An 18,754-nucleotide genomic window follows, 5' to 3' on the forward strand; every position below is an offset into this window, starting at 1 on the left:
ATATGCTTTTTGATTAATTATGTATTTTTCCAATAATAGAGAAGCCCTCAAGCAAAAGAAGATTATAAAAATAAATTCTTGCAGAATTATAAGATCATTATAAGCTATGAGAAGTTGTTCAAATTCTTAAAATTGTAGTTCAAAATAGCTTTGTAGTAGATGTTTCTCAATCTTCACCCAATGCCAAATCACACATAAATGAAATTATGGTGTTAATAATGTAAACATGGATTGCGAACCACCAATATGAAATAATTAACATGGTTTTTCTTTTCATAATTTGACACATTTTAGAGAACGAAGCCCAATTATGTTGAATATATGACACGCTCAACATAATAAAAAAAAGTTAAAAGAAACTAAATACGAAGAAATATCTTGCATACATCTCAATAATGAAGAAGTGTTTATCCATATTGGGATCATGTAGCTTTACACAAACAAAATTAAAATCATTTATAAAACATTATTCAAGGAAATGCAAAATTTATTTTCACTTGAGTTCACCAAATTAATCAACTGAACAAAGGGAGTTTTCTTAGATAGGGAGAAGTCGGAATCCATTTTCCCTTTGACATTGTATATCTTATTCCAAAGAAAATTTTGACAGCTTTCAAAAATCTTTATTTGATGATAACCAAATTAGTAATGAAGAGACAACAACTTTGTGGCTTAAGACCTAGATGTTTCATCATTCCTGGAGACAAAAAAATCAAACAAAATAGTTACATTCTTAGTAACATTAGATTATAAACATCCGATGGGAATCAATTGAGAGATTGCATATCACATTTTAGAAATTCATTAAAGAAATGGTAGATGATATTTACTAAAAAAAATGATCGATGTTGTAATCTCACCTTCTCGCACAATCAATACACGGGTGGTGGAGGGGACTTGTAGTAGTAATATGGAGGAGGTGGAGATTGAGATGGTGGTGGTGGGGATTTGTAATAATATGGTGGAGGAGGAGATGGTGATGGTGGAGGGGGAGATTTATAATAATACGGGGGTGGTGGAGATGGAGAAGGAGGTGGTGGTGATTTATAGTAGTATGGAGGACGACGTGAAGGGGAAGGTGGTGGAGGGGACTTGTAGTAGTATGGGGGTGGAGGTGATGGAGATGGAGGTGGTGGAGATTTATAATAGTATGGTGGTGGAGGTGAAGGGGATGGTGGAGGAGGAGATTTGTAATAATATGGAGGAGGAGGTGATGGAGATGGCAGAGGTGGTGATTTATGGTGGTACGGAGGTGGTGGAGACGGGGATGGTGGAGAAGGAGACTTGTAGTAGTATGGAGGAGGAGGAGATGGAGATGGTGGTGGTGGAGATTTGTAGTAGTATGGAGGTGGTGGAGATGGAGATGGTGGAGGTGGTGATTTATAGTAGTAGGGTGGTGGAGAAGATGGAGAGGGTGGTGGTGGAGACTTATAGTTGTATGGTGGTGGTGGAGATGGTGATGGTGGTGGAGGAGACTTGTAGTAGTATGGAGGAGGAAGAGATGGAGAGGGTGGTGGTGGAGATTTATAGGAATAAGGTGGAGGAGGTGAAGGAGATGGTGGAGGTGGAGACTTGTAATAGTATGGAGGGGGAGGAGAGGGGGATGGTGGTGGAGGTGATTTATAGTAATATGGAGGAGGAGATGGGGATGGTGGTGGTGGAGACTCATAATAATAAGGAAGCGGAGGCGAGGGAGATGGAGGAGGTGGAGACTTGTAATCATATGGAGGAGGGGGCGAAGGAGATGGTGGAGGGGGAGATTTGTAATAATATGGCGGAGGAGATGAATATTGATCGTATTCAGCTAAAGTCAGGGAAGCCAGGGACAACACCACAGCAATTAGGAATGCCATTGTATCCAAATGCTGTGCCCTCTGAGCAGCCATTTTGTTGCTGCTGCAGTGCACTGGAGTGATTTCTCAAGGTTCTGGTGGGGTGTCTTTATATCCATTGATGTATTAGAAAACTGTTGTTGCACCGCGTGAGTGACCCAATCAAGTTGAAGGCGTCAAAATAGTCCGTCATTTAAAGCAATTCTTAATTGAGCTGACGTCTGTTGTTTAGAACGGTTCTCTAATATTGAGCGATACAGCAGGTAATCTGCTCATTGCCGACTCTCTCGTTGAACTGGGCAATGATATGCAGTTGAAGCCTTCTACAATGAGCGCCTTAAATTGACTTCAGAATATTCATATTTATTTCCTCAACCCCCACAAATATGATATATAAGAATTGATTAAACTGACCTTAACAGATGTTCATATTCAGACTACAAAGTATACAAAAGTCACGAGGAGATCAGATTGATAAAATAGTCGTTTGTAGTTACGAGGGAGGCATTAGAAGAATACGTGTGGGGTCATCCTTTGGCTTTTCGTAGCCGGGTAAGCACGCAATATAAAAAATTTCTTACACCGGAAATAATAATTTCCTTTTCATTCACCAGCTCTTTTGATGGCTTAATTAGACTTGGTCTAGAGAATAATAATTTCCTCTTCATTCACCAGCTCTTTGATGACTTAATTAGACTTGGTCTAGAGCAACTGCAAAATGCCAAAGGGGAGGGAAGTAGGTGGAGAATAGCATGGTTTTAAATTGAATTGTCACTTATTCTCTAAATCCATTAATATTTAATGTTGTGGTAAGATAAATTTGACGTGTAAGAAAATAATAAGTCAATTGAATATTTGCTTTGAAAAAATTGAAAGTAGGTTTGTCCATTTTTTTGGTTTTTATGCTTGACATTGGATTTTATTATGAAAATGAAAATAGGCTTACATGCCTTTTAAAAATATATTCCTAGGGTTATAATAGTTGGCATGCTCTTGTGGCTTAAGGGGCTTGCTTATATATATTTTTTGGTGACTAGTTATTGTTTCCGGCTTCTGCCATATGAACTTTCACAAGGTGATCTTGTATTCCTGGCCCCTTTTTTGTGAATTTGTAACAAGTATATTCATTTATTAATAGAAAGAGACTATTTGTCAAAAAAAAAAAATTATTACAATAAATTGCTTTTTAGTGAAGTAAATAACTTTTTTTCAAAAATAAATATTTTGATAGATGAATATTTTACAAGTTATCTTTGCAAAATATTTTGAATTAAATCGATATAATTTAATTTGGTAAAAATGTAATTCTTTTAGAGTAATTGAAAATATTTTTATATCTTACTTTTGTATTTACAATCTCTTTAGTTCAGCAAAACGAAAAAAAGGGTATTCATTTGTGTAAATTCAATTAATATCACTTACTAATATCTTTAATTTCATTTGTGAGAGTTATTAAGATGAAATAATTATCTAGTTGAATAATAATGGCATACAAATTTATATTAATTATCATTCACAATATATAGGTCAATGAGATGGACGTAAAAAAAAAAAAAACTATTCATTTGAGTTTTAAAACAAATATCATAATGTGACACATTATGGAAAGCCCCCCTACATATCACATCATTTAATGATCAATTTTTTGCATGCAACAACTAATTCATCTTCCTCATAAAAATTCAATAAATATGCCAAGTTAAATTTTAAGAGTATAGAGAGGAGAAAAATAATTGCACTCTAATTTTTTTTCTTAAGTCAGCCTTAAATCCTCAATCTCATTTGATAAACCTCTAGGTGTATATTTAGGAGTGGGTGGATTAGAGTAAAGAAAATCACCATTCTTATGAACAAATTTTTGAATTATACTCATCGGGGGATGAATAATGTGCTTCCACTAGGTATAGGAAGATATCATGTGATCACTATGAGAGTAGTCAAAAGGTAAATTTATAGTAGTACAATATTGCTTGAAATATAAGCTATTACTTCATGGTCCAACACTAATATACACCATCGAGATTAAAAATGACTTCACTTGGTAGAGCTCTAAAAACATCAATTTCAATTAAAATATGGGCAAAGGAGGTGTGCCTGAAAACCTTGGTCACAACATCCACCTTCGAGAACCTACTATATCTATTTAGTAGTTGGAGAAAGATTCATTTTAATAGTGGTCATCCAAATAATCTAAAATATCCACTACCATGATCCACTATAGGATTCAATAGCTAATTTAGTATCACTACTATTTACCATGTAAAATTTTAGTAGGAGCACTTAAAAACATCAATTTCTCTGATACCAAGTTGAAAACCCACAACAGAGATGAGAAATAAATAGAAGAGAAACCCTAATTTTCCTTGAAAAAACATCAATAAATGTTAAGATATACGAAGCTCCTCCCTTTGATGTAGGACTCATAGGACCACCAAAATCAACATGGACAAGATCTAGACTTTTGCTTGCCCTCCATCAAGACCTCTCAAAAGTATCTCTATATTGCATACCAAAAATACATTCTTCACCCACATTTGTGTTAAATTTTATCCAAGGTAACCCATCAACCATGTTAATCTTTGAAAGGATAGCCAAATTTTGATAGTTTAAATGACCATATCTTTGATGTCATAACTCACATAAAGATGATTTTGTAGTGATATAAGCTCCTTATTATCAACACATGATAGAAATTTACCTATTTTCAATCATTCTCAACTTCTCTAGCCACTATTTGGTATCATTTATTAGAGATATAGATGGGGATATTTAATGAGATTTCAGTTCATCCTTTTATGGACACATGCTTTTGGGGTACTTCTTTCCCCTCCATTGATATTTGATAGTGGCATGTTGCTTTATTTCATAACATATAATTTATTGATTTTGATTCTAAGGTTCTTTCTTCCCCTATTTTGTTGCTATCTAAGAGATGGTAAACACTTATCTAACTAGAACTCCACCTTATAACCATGTTGAATTATTTGATGCATTGAAAGTATAGTTTTGGGTAACATAGCTACAAGATGGACATTAGTTATTTCAAAAAATTTACTATAATTTACTTTTATTAAAATTGTACCTATCTCTTTAATGTGATGTGAACTATCACCACCAAGAAATATTACTACACGTTTTGTTTCTTCTAAAGAGCTAAAGCGGATCCATTTGTGAGTCATATGTTGACTAACTCCTGAATTAGTATACAATGCATTACTTGAATCAACTTGAGTATCTAAAGAAGCTATTATTATATGATGATCATATTCTTCTTGGGAAAATTTTTATTTTTGTCTTTGATTAAATCTCTTTTGTGATTTATTAAAACATTGATAACTATTATGCCCCTATTTTTCACACTTTCAAAATTTGATAGTACTTTTTCCCTTATTATTGTAATTTCTCTACATTCATTTTTTTTCCTTTGATAACTTTGCCTATATTGACTGTCTCTTTGAGTCTATTTCCTTTGATGATTTCTCTATTGATTTCCTTGATTAGTTATATGGTTTTGGTATGATCTACCTTGATTATAATTATTATATTTTCCTCTAGCTATAAATACTTCACTCTTGTGAGACTTACTTGTAAACCTCTTCCACCATTCTTCTTCATTAAACAAATAACCATATACTTCTTCTACTTTTATATTGTCAAGTTTTCCATACATACATAGCTTGTCCACATTCATATTTTTCAAGTACCCTCTTCATATATTTGAAGATAATTGGTCTTCATTATGGTTATCATTTTAAGGCACAATTAATTTCATGAGTCCATTGATAAATGCAATGCCCCACTCGAAGATCCATGTAACTCAAGGATAGAACACACACTAAATAACTTTTTTATTTTTTTGTTAAGTTACATAACAAAATATAAAAGAAACTAAGTGAAATAATGAAACATATATTCAAGATAATAAATTGGGAACATGGCTAAACTCACATGTTCAATTAGAAAAGAGAATGTCTTACAAACACCTACAAAGATCCCCAAGCAGTAAACCATAACTTAGAATCGGAGATCATAGGAATCATGAGATTACTAAAGGAGATTCAAACAATGTCCATGGATGCTAAGAGTGAAATATTGAACTATCAGTCCCAACCAAAATTTTCTTTTTAAGCCCAAAGTAGAAGTTTCTAGCATGGTTCAACATACAAGTCAATTTTGGTTCAACATACAAGTCAATTTTCAACAAATTGTAGTATAATCAAGAAAAGTAAGAAGAGACCCTAAAGTGGTCCTACATAAGATGAGGGCTCAAAGTACATCCTCTCATCTACTAGACACCTTGCTGAAAGAAAAGTGTTGAATCCTAAAATAAGGCTAAGTTTGATATCATGAAACCCTAAAATTTGAATAAGTCTAAAATCCGGAAGCCCTAAAATTTTCTATAATCTTTATCTGAACTCCAAGAGGAATGTAACCTATCTCAAATTAATCATTTCATATATTAAATATATAATTTAAGTATAAGTTTGCATACTCTTCTTTCTTATACTTTAGTTGGCATACTCTTCTTTCTTATACTTAATTTGGCATACTCTTCTTTCTTATACTTAAGATATATTTTATATACCTTCTAACTACTTTTTTCTGATCCAGGAAGATGTGGGACCAAAAAGAGTTTCCAAAAGCATAAGTAATATCTTCTCAAAATACAAAAAAATACTCATTGTTTCCCATTGACCAAATAGCATGTCAGTCTCCTATGAGAAAGGACTATCCCTAGTATGAGCTTTCCTCACAAGTTGTACAAGTGACATTTTAGCCTTGTGCAAATCAACAAAGTTGTGTATGAGTCTTTGCATCCCTATGCAAGGAATAACTTTCTCATATGATACTTTGAAATCTCATACAACCTCGGGATGACAAAATTGTCCAAAGTAAAAAAATAAGAAGCAATAAATAAATGAAAACTTGTACATTGGGGAGTACTGGATCCACATAAATCAAGGAGAAAACAATGAAGAGCATAGAAGAAAATTAACCTCCCTAATAAAACAATTTACAGATCACAACAAATATCTAAGCATATATAGAAACATCCTCATAATATATGTCATGTCCCCTCTCTAGTCTAACTAGTAAAGTCATGATAGTTGACCTATTATTAGAGTCTCGTAGGCTAGCAGTGGTGCATAAAGACTCATACTAGACACTCATTGACCAAAGTTGGTTCTGTAGTCATTCTGAGAGCCAATCGGGACAATCCCTTAATTTTAGGGATTTTCCTAAAGTTTAGGAGGTTGTGGCAGTGATCCTATTTGAGGCTCCTTGGGACGTATATATGGTTTTAATTTCAAGGTGATAGGGTTTCCATACCTAGTTTCTAGGATCATCCTTAGTTTTTAGGGATGGAATTGCTAGTTGGCCCACATTGCTCGACATCAATCACAGATAGGTGACAGGACCCATTCACTGATTATTTGGTTGGTTTTTCTTTCTAGCTGAATAAAAGGAAACATTTTTAATATATCCTAAGTTTTCATTTAAATAGATTAATACAAAGCTATTTATATAGCTAATTGGAGTAATAAGGGGATTTTGGCTTCCTCTAGTCAGGAAGGCCTATGTGTTATAGCTTGTTGGAAAGGTCTTGAATTATTATAACTTATTTTCATCATTCAAAGACCTTTGAGCACCTAGAGTTATGTTATTTGAGAAAAGGGGAGCATTTCCTATATATAAAGGTTTTTTAATTCAAAAGATTCAATTTTATAATTAAGGGAAAGGCATATTCTCCCTTTAGGTTTTGATTGGCTTTGAGAGGGAGATAAAAGGAGATGTTGGTTCATTCTTTCATTATCTTTTATATCTTCATTCTTATAATTTGTGATTTTTCTCTGACTAATGATTCTAGAGGACTCAAGCACAATCCATAGATCTTGGCTATTGGGACACAAACCCCAATAGATGGTTTCAACAGTCTTCTACAACATCGTTTTAGCAGTTGACAAGGATTGTTATGTTTAGCATTTGGGGGTGCTTTTGCATTGTATGTTGAGGGTCTTGTTTGGCATGTTTGGATCTTTTTTCTTCCTTGGCATGACTATAGTAGTTGTACATATGCATTTGAGCTGGCACATGATTTGGTTGTTAGATTACTTTAGCCATCTCTTCCCTTTTGGTGCATCACTGGTCCATTCTTCCAGTTGGCATCTTCATTCCTTGTTCATAAACACATTTGATGGCATAATAATTACATATCTTGTCTAGTATGATTTTTAGCTATTCTAGTTGACTAAATATTATATTATTTGTTGTTATTAATTATTGTTTTACTTATATATGGAGAATACAAAAATGAAGAAACAATCTTTCTCCAACTTATATCTAATTCTCTAAGAACACAAGGAAATCATAACAAGATATATTATTTTAATTAAAATTTATACAAGTTTAGTGAAAAGATCCTTTTGGGATCTTTTAGTGGCATCAGAGCCTAAATCTTGTCAGTTTATAGGATTTCAGTAAAATTATCAAAATAGGTTACAAAAAAGGGTTTGATAATTCATTTAAGCATTTCACATCTATTTTTATATATCTTCTATGCATCATGGTGGAGATGTATATAGGTTTTTCAAATGTAGGAGAAACCAATTGTGAGTAGAGGTCGCTAGAGACATAGAGACACCAGCTATCAGTGAGGCATAGGGTACTACTAGTGACAACATGCTTATAGAGGTAGAGGAGAGAGAGTTCATGAGAACTCTAAATTATTTGTAGCTCAGGATAGTCCTAACACTAGAAAGATTATAGGATACCCTAGAGTAGGTGGAATTAGATAGGCATGGAGGTAGAGAAGAATGATAGGAAAGGAATAGGTTAGCTTTTGTCATGGGAACCTAGCGCAGTCATCGATCCCATGTCTCAACAAAGAGCTCCCTTCATTCCCATAGGTAGAAATGTCCATGTATTCCTTCTCTAGATAGAATATTATTGCCTTTTTTTGGGGCAAGTTGAACAACCAACACAAGTGAAGCCACTTGAGGTTAGATTTTAGGATTTAGTGATGACAGCTATAGCTAAGTCGAGAGCCCTACTCCTAGAGGTTAGGGATTTTTTTCCTTTGCCACAATATTGTGCACAATGTAGGGATGACACTAGGTTCAATGGAGATAGGGGCTTCAAACCACAACATATAAAATGACCTCAATAGAGCCACTAGGAAGATCACACTAGCTACCTATGATGGCATGAGTAATGTGAGTGCATGAGATTGGATGCACAAGCTAGATATCTATTTATCCTTGAGACCTATGCTAGGTAAAAGCATAAACCTATCTCACCCTTTTACAAAGGAAAATGCTAACAAAACTATAATTGTTCACCTTCAATGACATAAAAGTGGTATTATTATTTTGAATTTGAAAATGAAGTAAACTAATGAAATGTGTAGAAAAGGATGAATTTTCAATTTATAATTTTTAGTAATTATTAGGAAAAAGAAATGATATATTTTCCTATTTTTTTAAGATAACTTATTAGTTGGTGAAAATGCTAGAAATTAGGGGTCTAGTTCCCACCACAAAACTATATTGAAATAAAGTTATTTCCCTTTGATCTCAGAGTATGTATACATAACATATGTAGCTAGAATAATTAAAAACAAAAAATAGCTTTAGACATATATTTTCTGTTTTATAATTATTCAAATTTCAACTTATTGAAATTGATAGTTTTCATTTCCCACCACATTTTTAAAAATAAATCTATTCCAACCAAAAGAAAAATGATAGATTCTACAAGAGGACTCTCTCCTCTAGAATGCCATATAATTTTTAAATTTTTCTTATATGATTTAATATTTTTTTCTTTCTAAAAATCAACATCTTCTCGAGTCTTAAAATACGTACTTGTAGAATTTCTTAATTACAATATACTATATCTAATTAAAACACTATGAGATCTATATGAGAATATTCTTAACTCTAAGCTCTATAAAATGGTGTTTATACGTTATTAAAAGTATATCATTAAAAATGGTATGAGATATTAAAATGCCAATTTTCTCAAATAATTTTATTTCTTTAGTAATTCAATACCAACTATTATAAAATATGCATTTAATAGACATTTTCAATTGGAAAAGTGTGAGACCATATAAAACTTAGCTAGAATAAATTTATCAAGATCACGTGTTTGAAAAAAAATGATTTTTAGATAAAAATACTCAAATTTAGTCATTCTGATAAGTTAGTCTGAAAGGTGACACAACTTTTGATGCAGGAGCATCTTGGATTTACTTGGTGACTAATTTGGAGTTCATGGGAGGAGGCTCAATAGTTTCTTTGGAGGGTGTTTGGACTGGTACTCGGTCAAAGAAGGATTGGAGCTTAGCATGGTCTAGGGAGCTCGGCATGGTCTTTGGTTGCTCGACATGGTCTGAGAATTTGGTTTCTGTTTTAGGCTATATAACTAATTTTCCACAATGATTTAAAGGATGAAACTTTTAGATATTGAAGAGGGCCTAAACTTCTACCTATTTTTCAAAGCTCAAGTTCTAATTCATTCAGAGCTAGGATATATTGCAATTTTACTAAGACATCAATTTTGGGAATTTAATTGTTGTAAGAGGCCGACTTTGGCATTTAATTTATCTATTTGCATTTAATTTGTGTTTTGGGCCAACTTGTGGCTTAGATTGGTATAAGTAGGGGTTGTGGGGAAGTCATTAGTCATTATTCATTCAGTTAGAAGAGGAGTGGGTGTGGAAAGTAGCTGAAGAGTGAGTTTTCCTAAGTGCGTGAACAGAGCATCGAATGTGATGTAGTTTACACTTGGATGAAGTTTGAGCAGAGCTAGTAGTTGTGGCTTGAAAAATAAGGAGATAGCTTGGTGGGCTTGCAAGAACAAGTTGAGATCTCCCTTATGGGTTTTTACCAGAGTGTGGATTTGGACTAGCTACAGTTTGGGATTGGATCTTGAGGGACCTTGCAAAACTATTAGTTGCTTTGTATTTGGTTGTAACCAAGAAGGCCTTATAGCCCGACAGATTGCATGTAATTAGTTATATTTTATGAATGTATTATTGTGATTTGGTATCAGATCTTGTGTTATTACTTCCTATTATTGTTTTTCCCCTGTGTGGTTTTATAGTAGGGGGCTAGGACATCTCCTTTGGGGACTTCCCTACCTTGCACTGCATCAACTTTGTACTTTCATAGATTGAGAGAGAGGCTATACGATTTACTATTTTTTATTTATGGTTGCCTATGATTGGTGGCACCATGGATTGGTCACCCAAGATCACACCATGGTTCACTCCTATGCTGAATTCACTAAGTGGCTCATTGCTAGGTTTGGTCATAAAATATAGAGCTTTACCACCAGGAGTTGGCACATAATAGGTAGACATGAAACTTGGAGTCTAGTATGAATGAGTTCCAATGTATTGCGGTCATGGTTCCAGACATGTTTCATAGTCATTATGTGATATTGTTCATAAAGGGTTTACACAAAAGACTAAAGGGAATGGTACGAGCATTTAGGCCAACCATCCTCAAGGAGACCATTGATGTTACATTTAGACTAGACACCCCTCCTAATCCTTATCAAGTATATAAGAAATGTTTTAGGGATTCCCAAACTCCCCAGAAAGCCAAAACTTCCTAAGATAGACGGGAGCTACCTTCTAAACCATTCAGGATGGACCAAGAGTCAAGGAATGAGTTGAGGAGGAAGAAACTATGCTTCTCCTATGAGGAGCCATGGGAGCCTAGACATCATTGCCTTGGTAAAGACAAGGTTCATTTGATAGAGGTGATATCTGAGATAGGTGATGAGGAGATACTTGACACTGATATTGGGGATAGTCTGGAGGAGGTTGAGAAAGAACTCCCGTAGTTAGAGATCGACACTCTGGAGCCTTTGGAGTCAGCTAAAGTAGCAATGGCTACTCTCTAGTTATCCCAGATTTTATGCCTTTCCTTTAAAAGGTACATTGAGAGGCTAGTGGGTTATGAGCTTAGTAGACATAGGTACCACCCTCAACTTTATTGACTAGAAGCTAGATGATAGGTGTGGGTTCTAGTCATAGGAGTTTGTTAGTTTTGGAGTGAAGGTGGGAATAGATGGTGTAGTTTTGAGTTGTACTTAGAGGATTACTTAGCTTAGCATCTAGATGTGGAACTATACTCTAACAAATCACTTTTATGTACTACCACTAGAGGATAACCATGTAATTTTGGTCGTGCAGCTACATGGTATTGGATGATACATCATTGACCACCACCACATGCAACTAGAGTTTCTTTCTAGAAGGAAGAAGACTATCTTGAACATGGCTTCAAATGGTAGTCCTAAGAAGGTAACTTCTTGTGGAATGGAGTCTATCATTTATTGCGATGACATACTTTGGGCTATACATTGTTTGTGAAGTCCAATATACCTACACCTTAGGATGGAAGGGCCTCCTTTCATGTAGACTTACAGTCAATGATGGACCAACATGCTCATGTCTTTGGTGACATACCTCCTAATGTACCTCTTGATAGAGGTTTCAAGCATAGGATAGAGATGGATGGGGCTAAGCCCATAATTACTACCCCATATCATCATCCTAGAGGATACAACGATGAGGTTGAGAGGACTATCCATGAGTTATTGGATATAGGATTCATTTTCCCTAGCTCTGACCCTTTTTCTTCTTTTATGGTGCTTGTTAAGAAGAACGATGGAACTTTGCAGATGTGTATTGACATAGATTTCATCATTGGAAAGAATAATACTATTGTTGATGCACTTTCTAGAAAGCCATCCCTTTCTTCCCTATGTTCATTGGAAGATATTTCGATAGATTGGAAGGTTCAACTTTTAGTTGAGTATTGCAAAAATTAGAATGCTTGTGATATCATTGATGGGTTGACATAGAATGATAGATATAGTATAGCGGATGATGTCGTCTACTACAATCAAAAGATCTGCCTTGTTCCTAAATCAAAGTTGAAGGAACATGTTTTGCATGCTTACCATGATACTCCTAGAATAGGACACTTGGGTTATGTTAAGATGTATAGGGTGGCATGAGAGAGATTCTCTTGGAAGGGTCTCAAGGATGATGTTTTATGCCATGATCTTGAATACATGACTTGTCAGTAGAACAAGTCAGAGCTTTCTTTTCCAACTAGATTGTTTCAACCCTTGTCTATACTAGAGAAAAAGTGGATAGGGATATCTATTGAATTCATTACAGGCTCCCCTCGATTTCAAGGGAAGGATTGTATTTATTTTGTGGTGGACAAGTTTACTATGTTAGATTAATTATTTGTTTAGACTTATTAATTAAGTCACTTTGATTTAATTAAATAAGTTTCCTATTACTCTAGTTTTCTTAATCTATTTCTTAGGTGCATATAATTAATATTTTATATTAATTATAATGTGCAACCTAGCTCTTTTAGGCTTTAGGCTACCCTTTTCAGGTTTCAATCTCCTTTTATAAGGATTGATCTCTTTGTAATTAATTAATCCATTGAATAATCTTTTCTTCATTTGAATACAATTTGCATATTTTTCAGATCAAACCCTTGGCTCTTCTTGTCTTTTTCTTCTTTGTTATAGGGTTTTTGCATGCAGGTGTTCTTGGGCTTCGTGGATTTGATTTTCATATTTTCTCAAATTCTAGATGGTATCAGAGCTAGATCTATTGTAGCTTGTTCAATATTTGGAGAAAAAAAGGAAATAAGGGTTTGGTAGATCAAATCTAGTGTTTTTTCAGATATTTTATGAGAAAATAGGGGGGTTACTAATTTTTGGAGCTTCTTGAGGGTAAACAGACATCAGGGATGGATTCAAAAGGCGTCAAAACCCCCATTTTCATATAAATTTTGTCCATTTTGGACAACATTGACTTGAGAGGAAAAAAATTTACTTGGCAGGGTCGTATGGCCTTTGCATGCAATCCGAGGTAGAATTTTTTTTTTTTAAAATTGCAAAAAAATTTATTTTTACGCAGTTTTAACCATGGTGGTTAGAAAACTATAGTGGAACTGCTAGCTGTTACTATTGTGGTCACTATCAACGGCCACTACTAGCGATCACTACTGGCGGTCCATAGTGGCTCCACTGGCGACCAACTTTCCACCCATTACCCAACCACCACTCTGCTGGTGGTGGAGTGGTGCAGTGATTTATTATTATTATTATTATTATTTTTTAATTAAAAAAATATATTTTTTTGCATTCCAGGGGCCCTATTGGTTTTTTCTTCTTAACTTGAGCATATGGATGTATTTTTCTGATCTGAAAAATGCATCATTGAGCTATTTTCAAGACAAAGACATTGGTGTAGGTGTTTTTGGCTTTTAATGCAGTTTGGTTGCCTGTTTTGGTAGTCAAATCCTGATGTTCTATTTTTCACTCTGGGAGGGATATCTTGAGCATTTGATCTATAATTTGGAACTTCTTTATATCATTGGAAAGTTGTTTCCATGCTCTTTCTAGTGATTCTAGTTGTTGTTCCAGATTCTATTCCAAGCACATTCTATTCAGTCTTCTACTTTTTAGCATTCTGGTGGATATCCTTCTTGTTTCAGGTCTCAGGATCGATTTCTTTGCTTCAGATGATTCGTCATGACTTGTACTATCTTTTGTATCAGTCTTATGCCTTTTTTTTTTATCATTGTTGATATCATTTGTAAGCATCTTTATGCAAACACACTAAGATAAAGTGCCACTCCATCCATTTCAGGATCCTTTTAATCATTTTTATTTATTGTACTCGCATTATATGATAAAATACCATAGGGGGATAGTTGATTTCCTTTTAGTGCCCTCTTCCTTTGTCAAGTGAGTGTCCCTTCCATGACATTAGCCCCATGATCTGTTGGTGACACATGCGTTTATAGGTGTCTATACCTCACTCTCAATGTGCCTAGTTCCTTTTTTGTAGGAGTTTTTTGGCCCACTTTCTCAGCTACCTGTCACCTCACCATTTTCTGCATTAAGGGGGGGTTCTTTTTTTGTTTCTAATGCTTCCTTGGTTCGTTGGAGTGAGCTATGTATTTAGTATTTGATCCTATGTACTAGGTGATTGCAGTGGCTAGATACCTATGCATTTTGGTAAGATGGATCATCTACCATATAGACACTTCTTTTCATTCCTACTTTGAGGTTCTTCAGATCAACAGCTTCTTTTTGACAGACTTTGCAACTTTTTCGTGCTTCAATGGTTCTCTTCATGATCACTCTTTGTTCCTATCTTTTGGAACATTCTTTGCTATCTCTTTTTGGAGTAGGGTTTTTCCCATTTGGTTTTCTCTATTTCTCCATTTCATAGAGATTTTGTTGTGATTGGGTACCTCATCAGGCCTTGTTGGTAGGACCCATTTTTCTACTTTCATAGTTGTGTTAGGTTAGCTTACCTACTAAGCTTTGCTTAAGGGGGGGTTGTTAGGGTAATTATTTGTTTACACTTATTAATTAAGTCACTTTGATTTAATTAAATAAGTTGCCTATTACTCCAATTTTCTTAAGCTATCTCTTACATGCATATAATTAATATTTTATATTAATTACAATTTGCAACCTAACCTTTTTAGGCTTTAGGTTACCCTTTTTGAGTTTCAATATCCTTTTATAAGGATTGATCTCTTTGTAATCAATTAATCACCTAAATAATCTTTTCTTCATCTGAATACAATTTGCATGTTTTTCAGAGCAAACTCTTGCCTCTTCTTGTCTCTTTCTTCTCCATGACAGGTTTTCTGCATGTAGGTATTCTTGGGCTTCATGGATTTGATTTCCATATTTGTTCAAATCCTACAGACTAAGTGTGCCCATTTCTTTCCTATTGCAATGTACTTCATAGCTTTATAGGTAGCTGAGTTGTTTTTCAAAGAGATATTTAGACTCCATGGTCTCCCCAAGACCATACTTAGTGACAGGGACAATAGGTTTATGATTTCCTTCTAGTAGGAACTTTTCAAGCAAGTAGGCATAGAGTTGACCCTCAACACTACCTACCATCCTTAGACAGAAGGACACACTGAGGTAGTTAGTATATGATTGAAGGGGTATATGTGTAACTATGTGTCAAGGTAGCAGAAGGCATGTGTGTATTGGTTGTATTTGGGTGAATATTGTTATAATATTATGCACCACATGTCCATTAACATGACTCCCTTCAAAGCTCTTTATGGCTATAAGGCATTATCTTTTCATTATTTGGCATTTAGTGACAATAGAGTTCCCTTGGCATAGGATTGGTTGTAGGAGAACCAAGATATCATGAGATCTCATAGGGAGAACTTGTAGCATCCTTAGAATCAATAGAAGATGTACAGTGATCAACACAAGATGAAGAGATAATTTGAGGTGGGTGACATGATTTTACTTCATCTACAGCCTTACAGATACAACATCCTTGAATGGGGAGGAGATAAAAAGCTCAAGCCTCATTTTTATGAACCTTACAGAGTACTCAAGAGAGTTGGAGAGGTGACCTATAAGATCAAGTTACCACCATATATTAGGGTTCATAATGTGTTCCACGTGTCATGCCTAAAGAAGGCAGTGGGGTAGCATATTACAACATCATGGGATTTACCTCCTTTGGATGAAGAGGGTAAGTTGGATTGGGTCCTTAAAGATATTCTAGAGATTAGGAAGATACAATTGAGGAGTAGGGTGATTCAGGAGTACTTGGTGAGCTAGAGAGGTCTCCCCATAGAGGATGCCACCTAGGAGGGTGATCCCATTTTGTAGCATCCAACATTATAGTTGCTTAGGGGAAAGCTTATCCTAGAGGGGAGGACTTGTTGGAAATTTATTCAGTACTCCCCTCAAGATTCATGACAAGGGTTTAACCACCTTGTGTGTGCTTTAAGTGGAGTGGTTCTATCGGGCATTGGTATATTGGTCTTTTGGTACAACAACAACTCCATTCTAGCAAGTGGTATTAGAGCTTGCTCATAGGTTCAAATCCTTAGACCCTCGGGTAAGGCTAAGGGGGAGATTGCTAGAAATTTATTTAGCACTTCCCTTAGGATTATGACAAGAGTTTAACCCCCTTCTTTGTACTATAAGTTGAGTGGATCTATTAGGCATTGATAGATTGGTCTTTTAGTGCAACAACAACCCCACTCTAATAGGACTGCCATGTCCCCTCTCTAGACTATTTAATAGAATCATGAGAGTTGTCCTATTATTAGAGTCTTGTAGGCTAGCAGTGGTGGATAAAGACTCATACTAGACACTAAGTGATTAGAGTTGGTTCTACAATTAGCCTAAGAGCTAGTAGCAATAGTTCCTTAATTTTAGATATTTTCCTAAAATTTAGAAGGTTGTGGTAGTGATCATATTTGTGGCTCCTAGGGACTAGTATACAATTTTGGTTTTAGGGTGATAGGGTATACTCCCTAGTTTCTAGGAGCATCCCTAGTTTTTAAGGATGGAATTTCCTATTGGCCCAGATTGCCTAACATCATTCACAGGCAGGTGATAGGACCCGTTCATTGATTTTTTGGTTAGTTTGGATTTCTAGTAAAATAAAGGGAAATATTTTTAATATTTTTTAAGTTTTCATTTAAATAAATTTAAATAAAGCTATTTATATAGCTAATTGGAGTAATAAGGGGATTTTGGCTTCATTTGGTCAAGTAGGCTTGTGTGTTGTAGCTCACTGGAAAGGTCTTGAATTATTATGACTTATTTTCATCATCTACAAACCTTTGAGCACCTAGAGTTATGTTATTTTAGGAAAGGGGTGTATTTCCTATACATAAAGGACATTTAATTGAGAAGATGTCATTTTATAATAAAGGTAAAGGTATATTCTCACTTTAGGTTGATGGCTTGAATTTTCACTCAGCTAGTTTATGTAAGTTTTTAAAAAAAATAAAGAAGAAATGTGTTGAGAATAAGTTAGGGTTTGAGAATTTTGTGTTAGCCCTTAAGAAAAACCCTAAGTCAAAATTTTCAGTCTTTGTGATCAATTGAAAGCCTTTTTCAAACAATTGATTTTACAAGTCTAAAGTAAGGATATGCAATTTTCTTGGTATATCTATATCCTTATTTTCCACATCAAGCTTTCACATTGATTATTTTTTGGCTTTATCTATGATTAAGTTGTGATGTTACAAAGTCTTCATTAATACAACATCACACCCTTTTTCCACTAAATAATTCAAAAGGTAGCAATGGAGTGCAATAGCTTGTTTTAAGCTCTGTGTAACTTCACAATAGTCAGTGGTAACTGTTATTTTTAAGTTGCACACAAGAAAAAAGGAATATAAGCACAAGATCACATGTCTTCTTTACTATAGTTAACTTAAAGTAATGACCATGCAAACAAAGAATAATATTGTGTAGGCACATCCTTGAAGCTGAGTTGAGATAACCAAAGGTTAATAGAGAAATGCAGGGAAAAGCTTCAGATCACATCATCACTAAGTTACATGATGAGCTAAATTTTTTAGTGGTGACAATGTGAAATAGGGTGAAGTAGTCAATTTAAGAGTTAATTACATGATCACATGGTTAAGTGGCTAAGACAATTTTAATATTGCAAAGTCATGAAGGAGGTATGGGCAGTTAAAAGAAATGTTTATCACTGCTTCAAAAAGGTTCACACATAGTTAAGATTTGAAGTTATGATGAAGTGATCACATGATCATGTGGTAAAAATTTACTCTATTGCACTATCACTCTAGAGTTAGTTTATAACTCATTGAGAAGGTAGCAAAGTGGCAAATGAAGTTCATCACATTGTCACAAGTTCTAACCCCAGTTAATGAGTTGATGCTATGAATGAGCGAAGGGAATAAAAATGAGAGAATGAATGCATCAACACATGGTTAACATGGATGTTTTTCTAAACTCTTGTGAAGGGGTGATAATATTAAAATATGAAATAGAACAGGTAAAAGCAAAAACCTGTGTCAGCCTTTCGTAAAGGAAAAGGCTGAGAAAAG

At 34.7% G+C, this 18,754-nt stretch overlaps 1 protein-coding gene across 1 annotated transcript; it reads right to left on the reverse strand.

The window, feature by feature from the left end:
• Positions 1–431: 431 nt before the first annotated feature.
• LOC149579944 (uncharacterized) lies at positions 432–1,900 on the reverse strand. Its single transcript, XM_089787881.1, has 2 exons — positions 861–1,900; positions 432–697 (listed from the first exon to the last, which is right to left on the reverse strand). Exon 1 carries the CDS (start codon positions 1,884–1,886, stop codon positions 873–875), a length of 1,014 nt encoding a protein of 337 aa, XP_089644007.1. The 5' UTR covers positions 1,887–1,900; the 3' UTR covers positions 432–697; positions 861–872.
• Between the last annotated feature and the right edge of the window lie 16,854 nt (positions 1,901–18,754).

This window comes from Cupressus sempervirens, chromosome 1 (assembly GCF_028749045.1).
Source record: "Cupressus sempervirens isolate cs-2001-9-10 chromosome 1, ASM2874904v1, whole genome shotgun sequence".
Taxonomy (NCBI): Eukaryota; Viridiplantae; Streptophyta; class Pinopsida; order Cupressales; family Cupressaceae; genus Cupressus; species Cupressus sempervirens.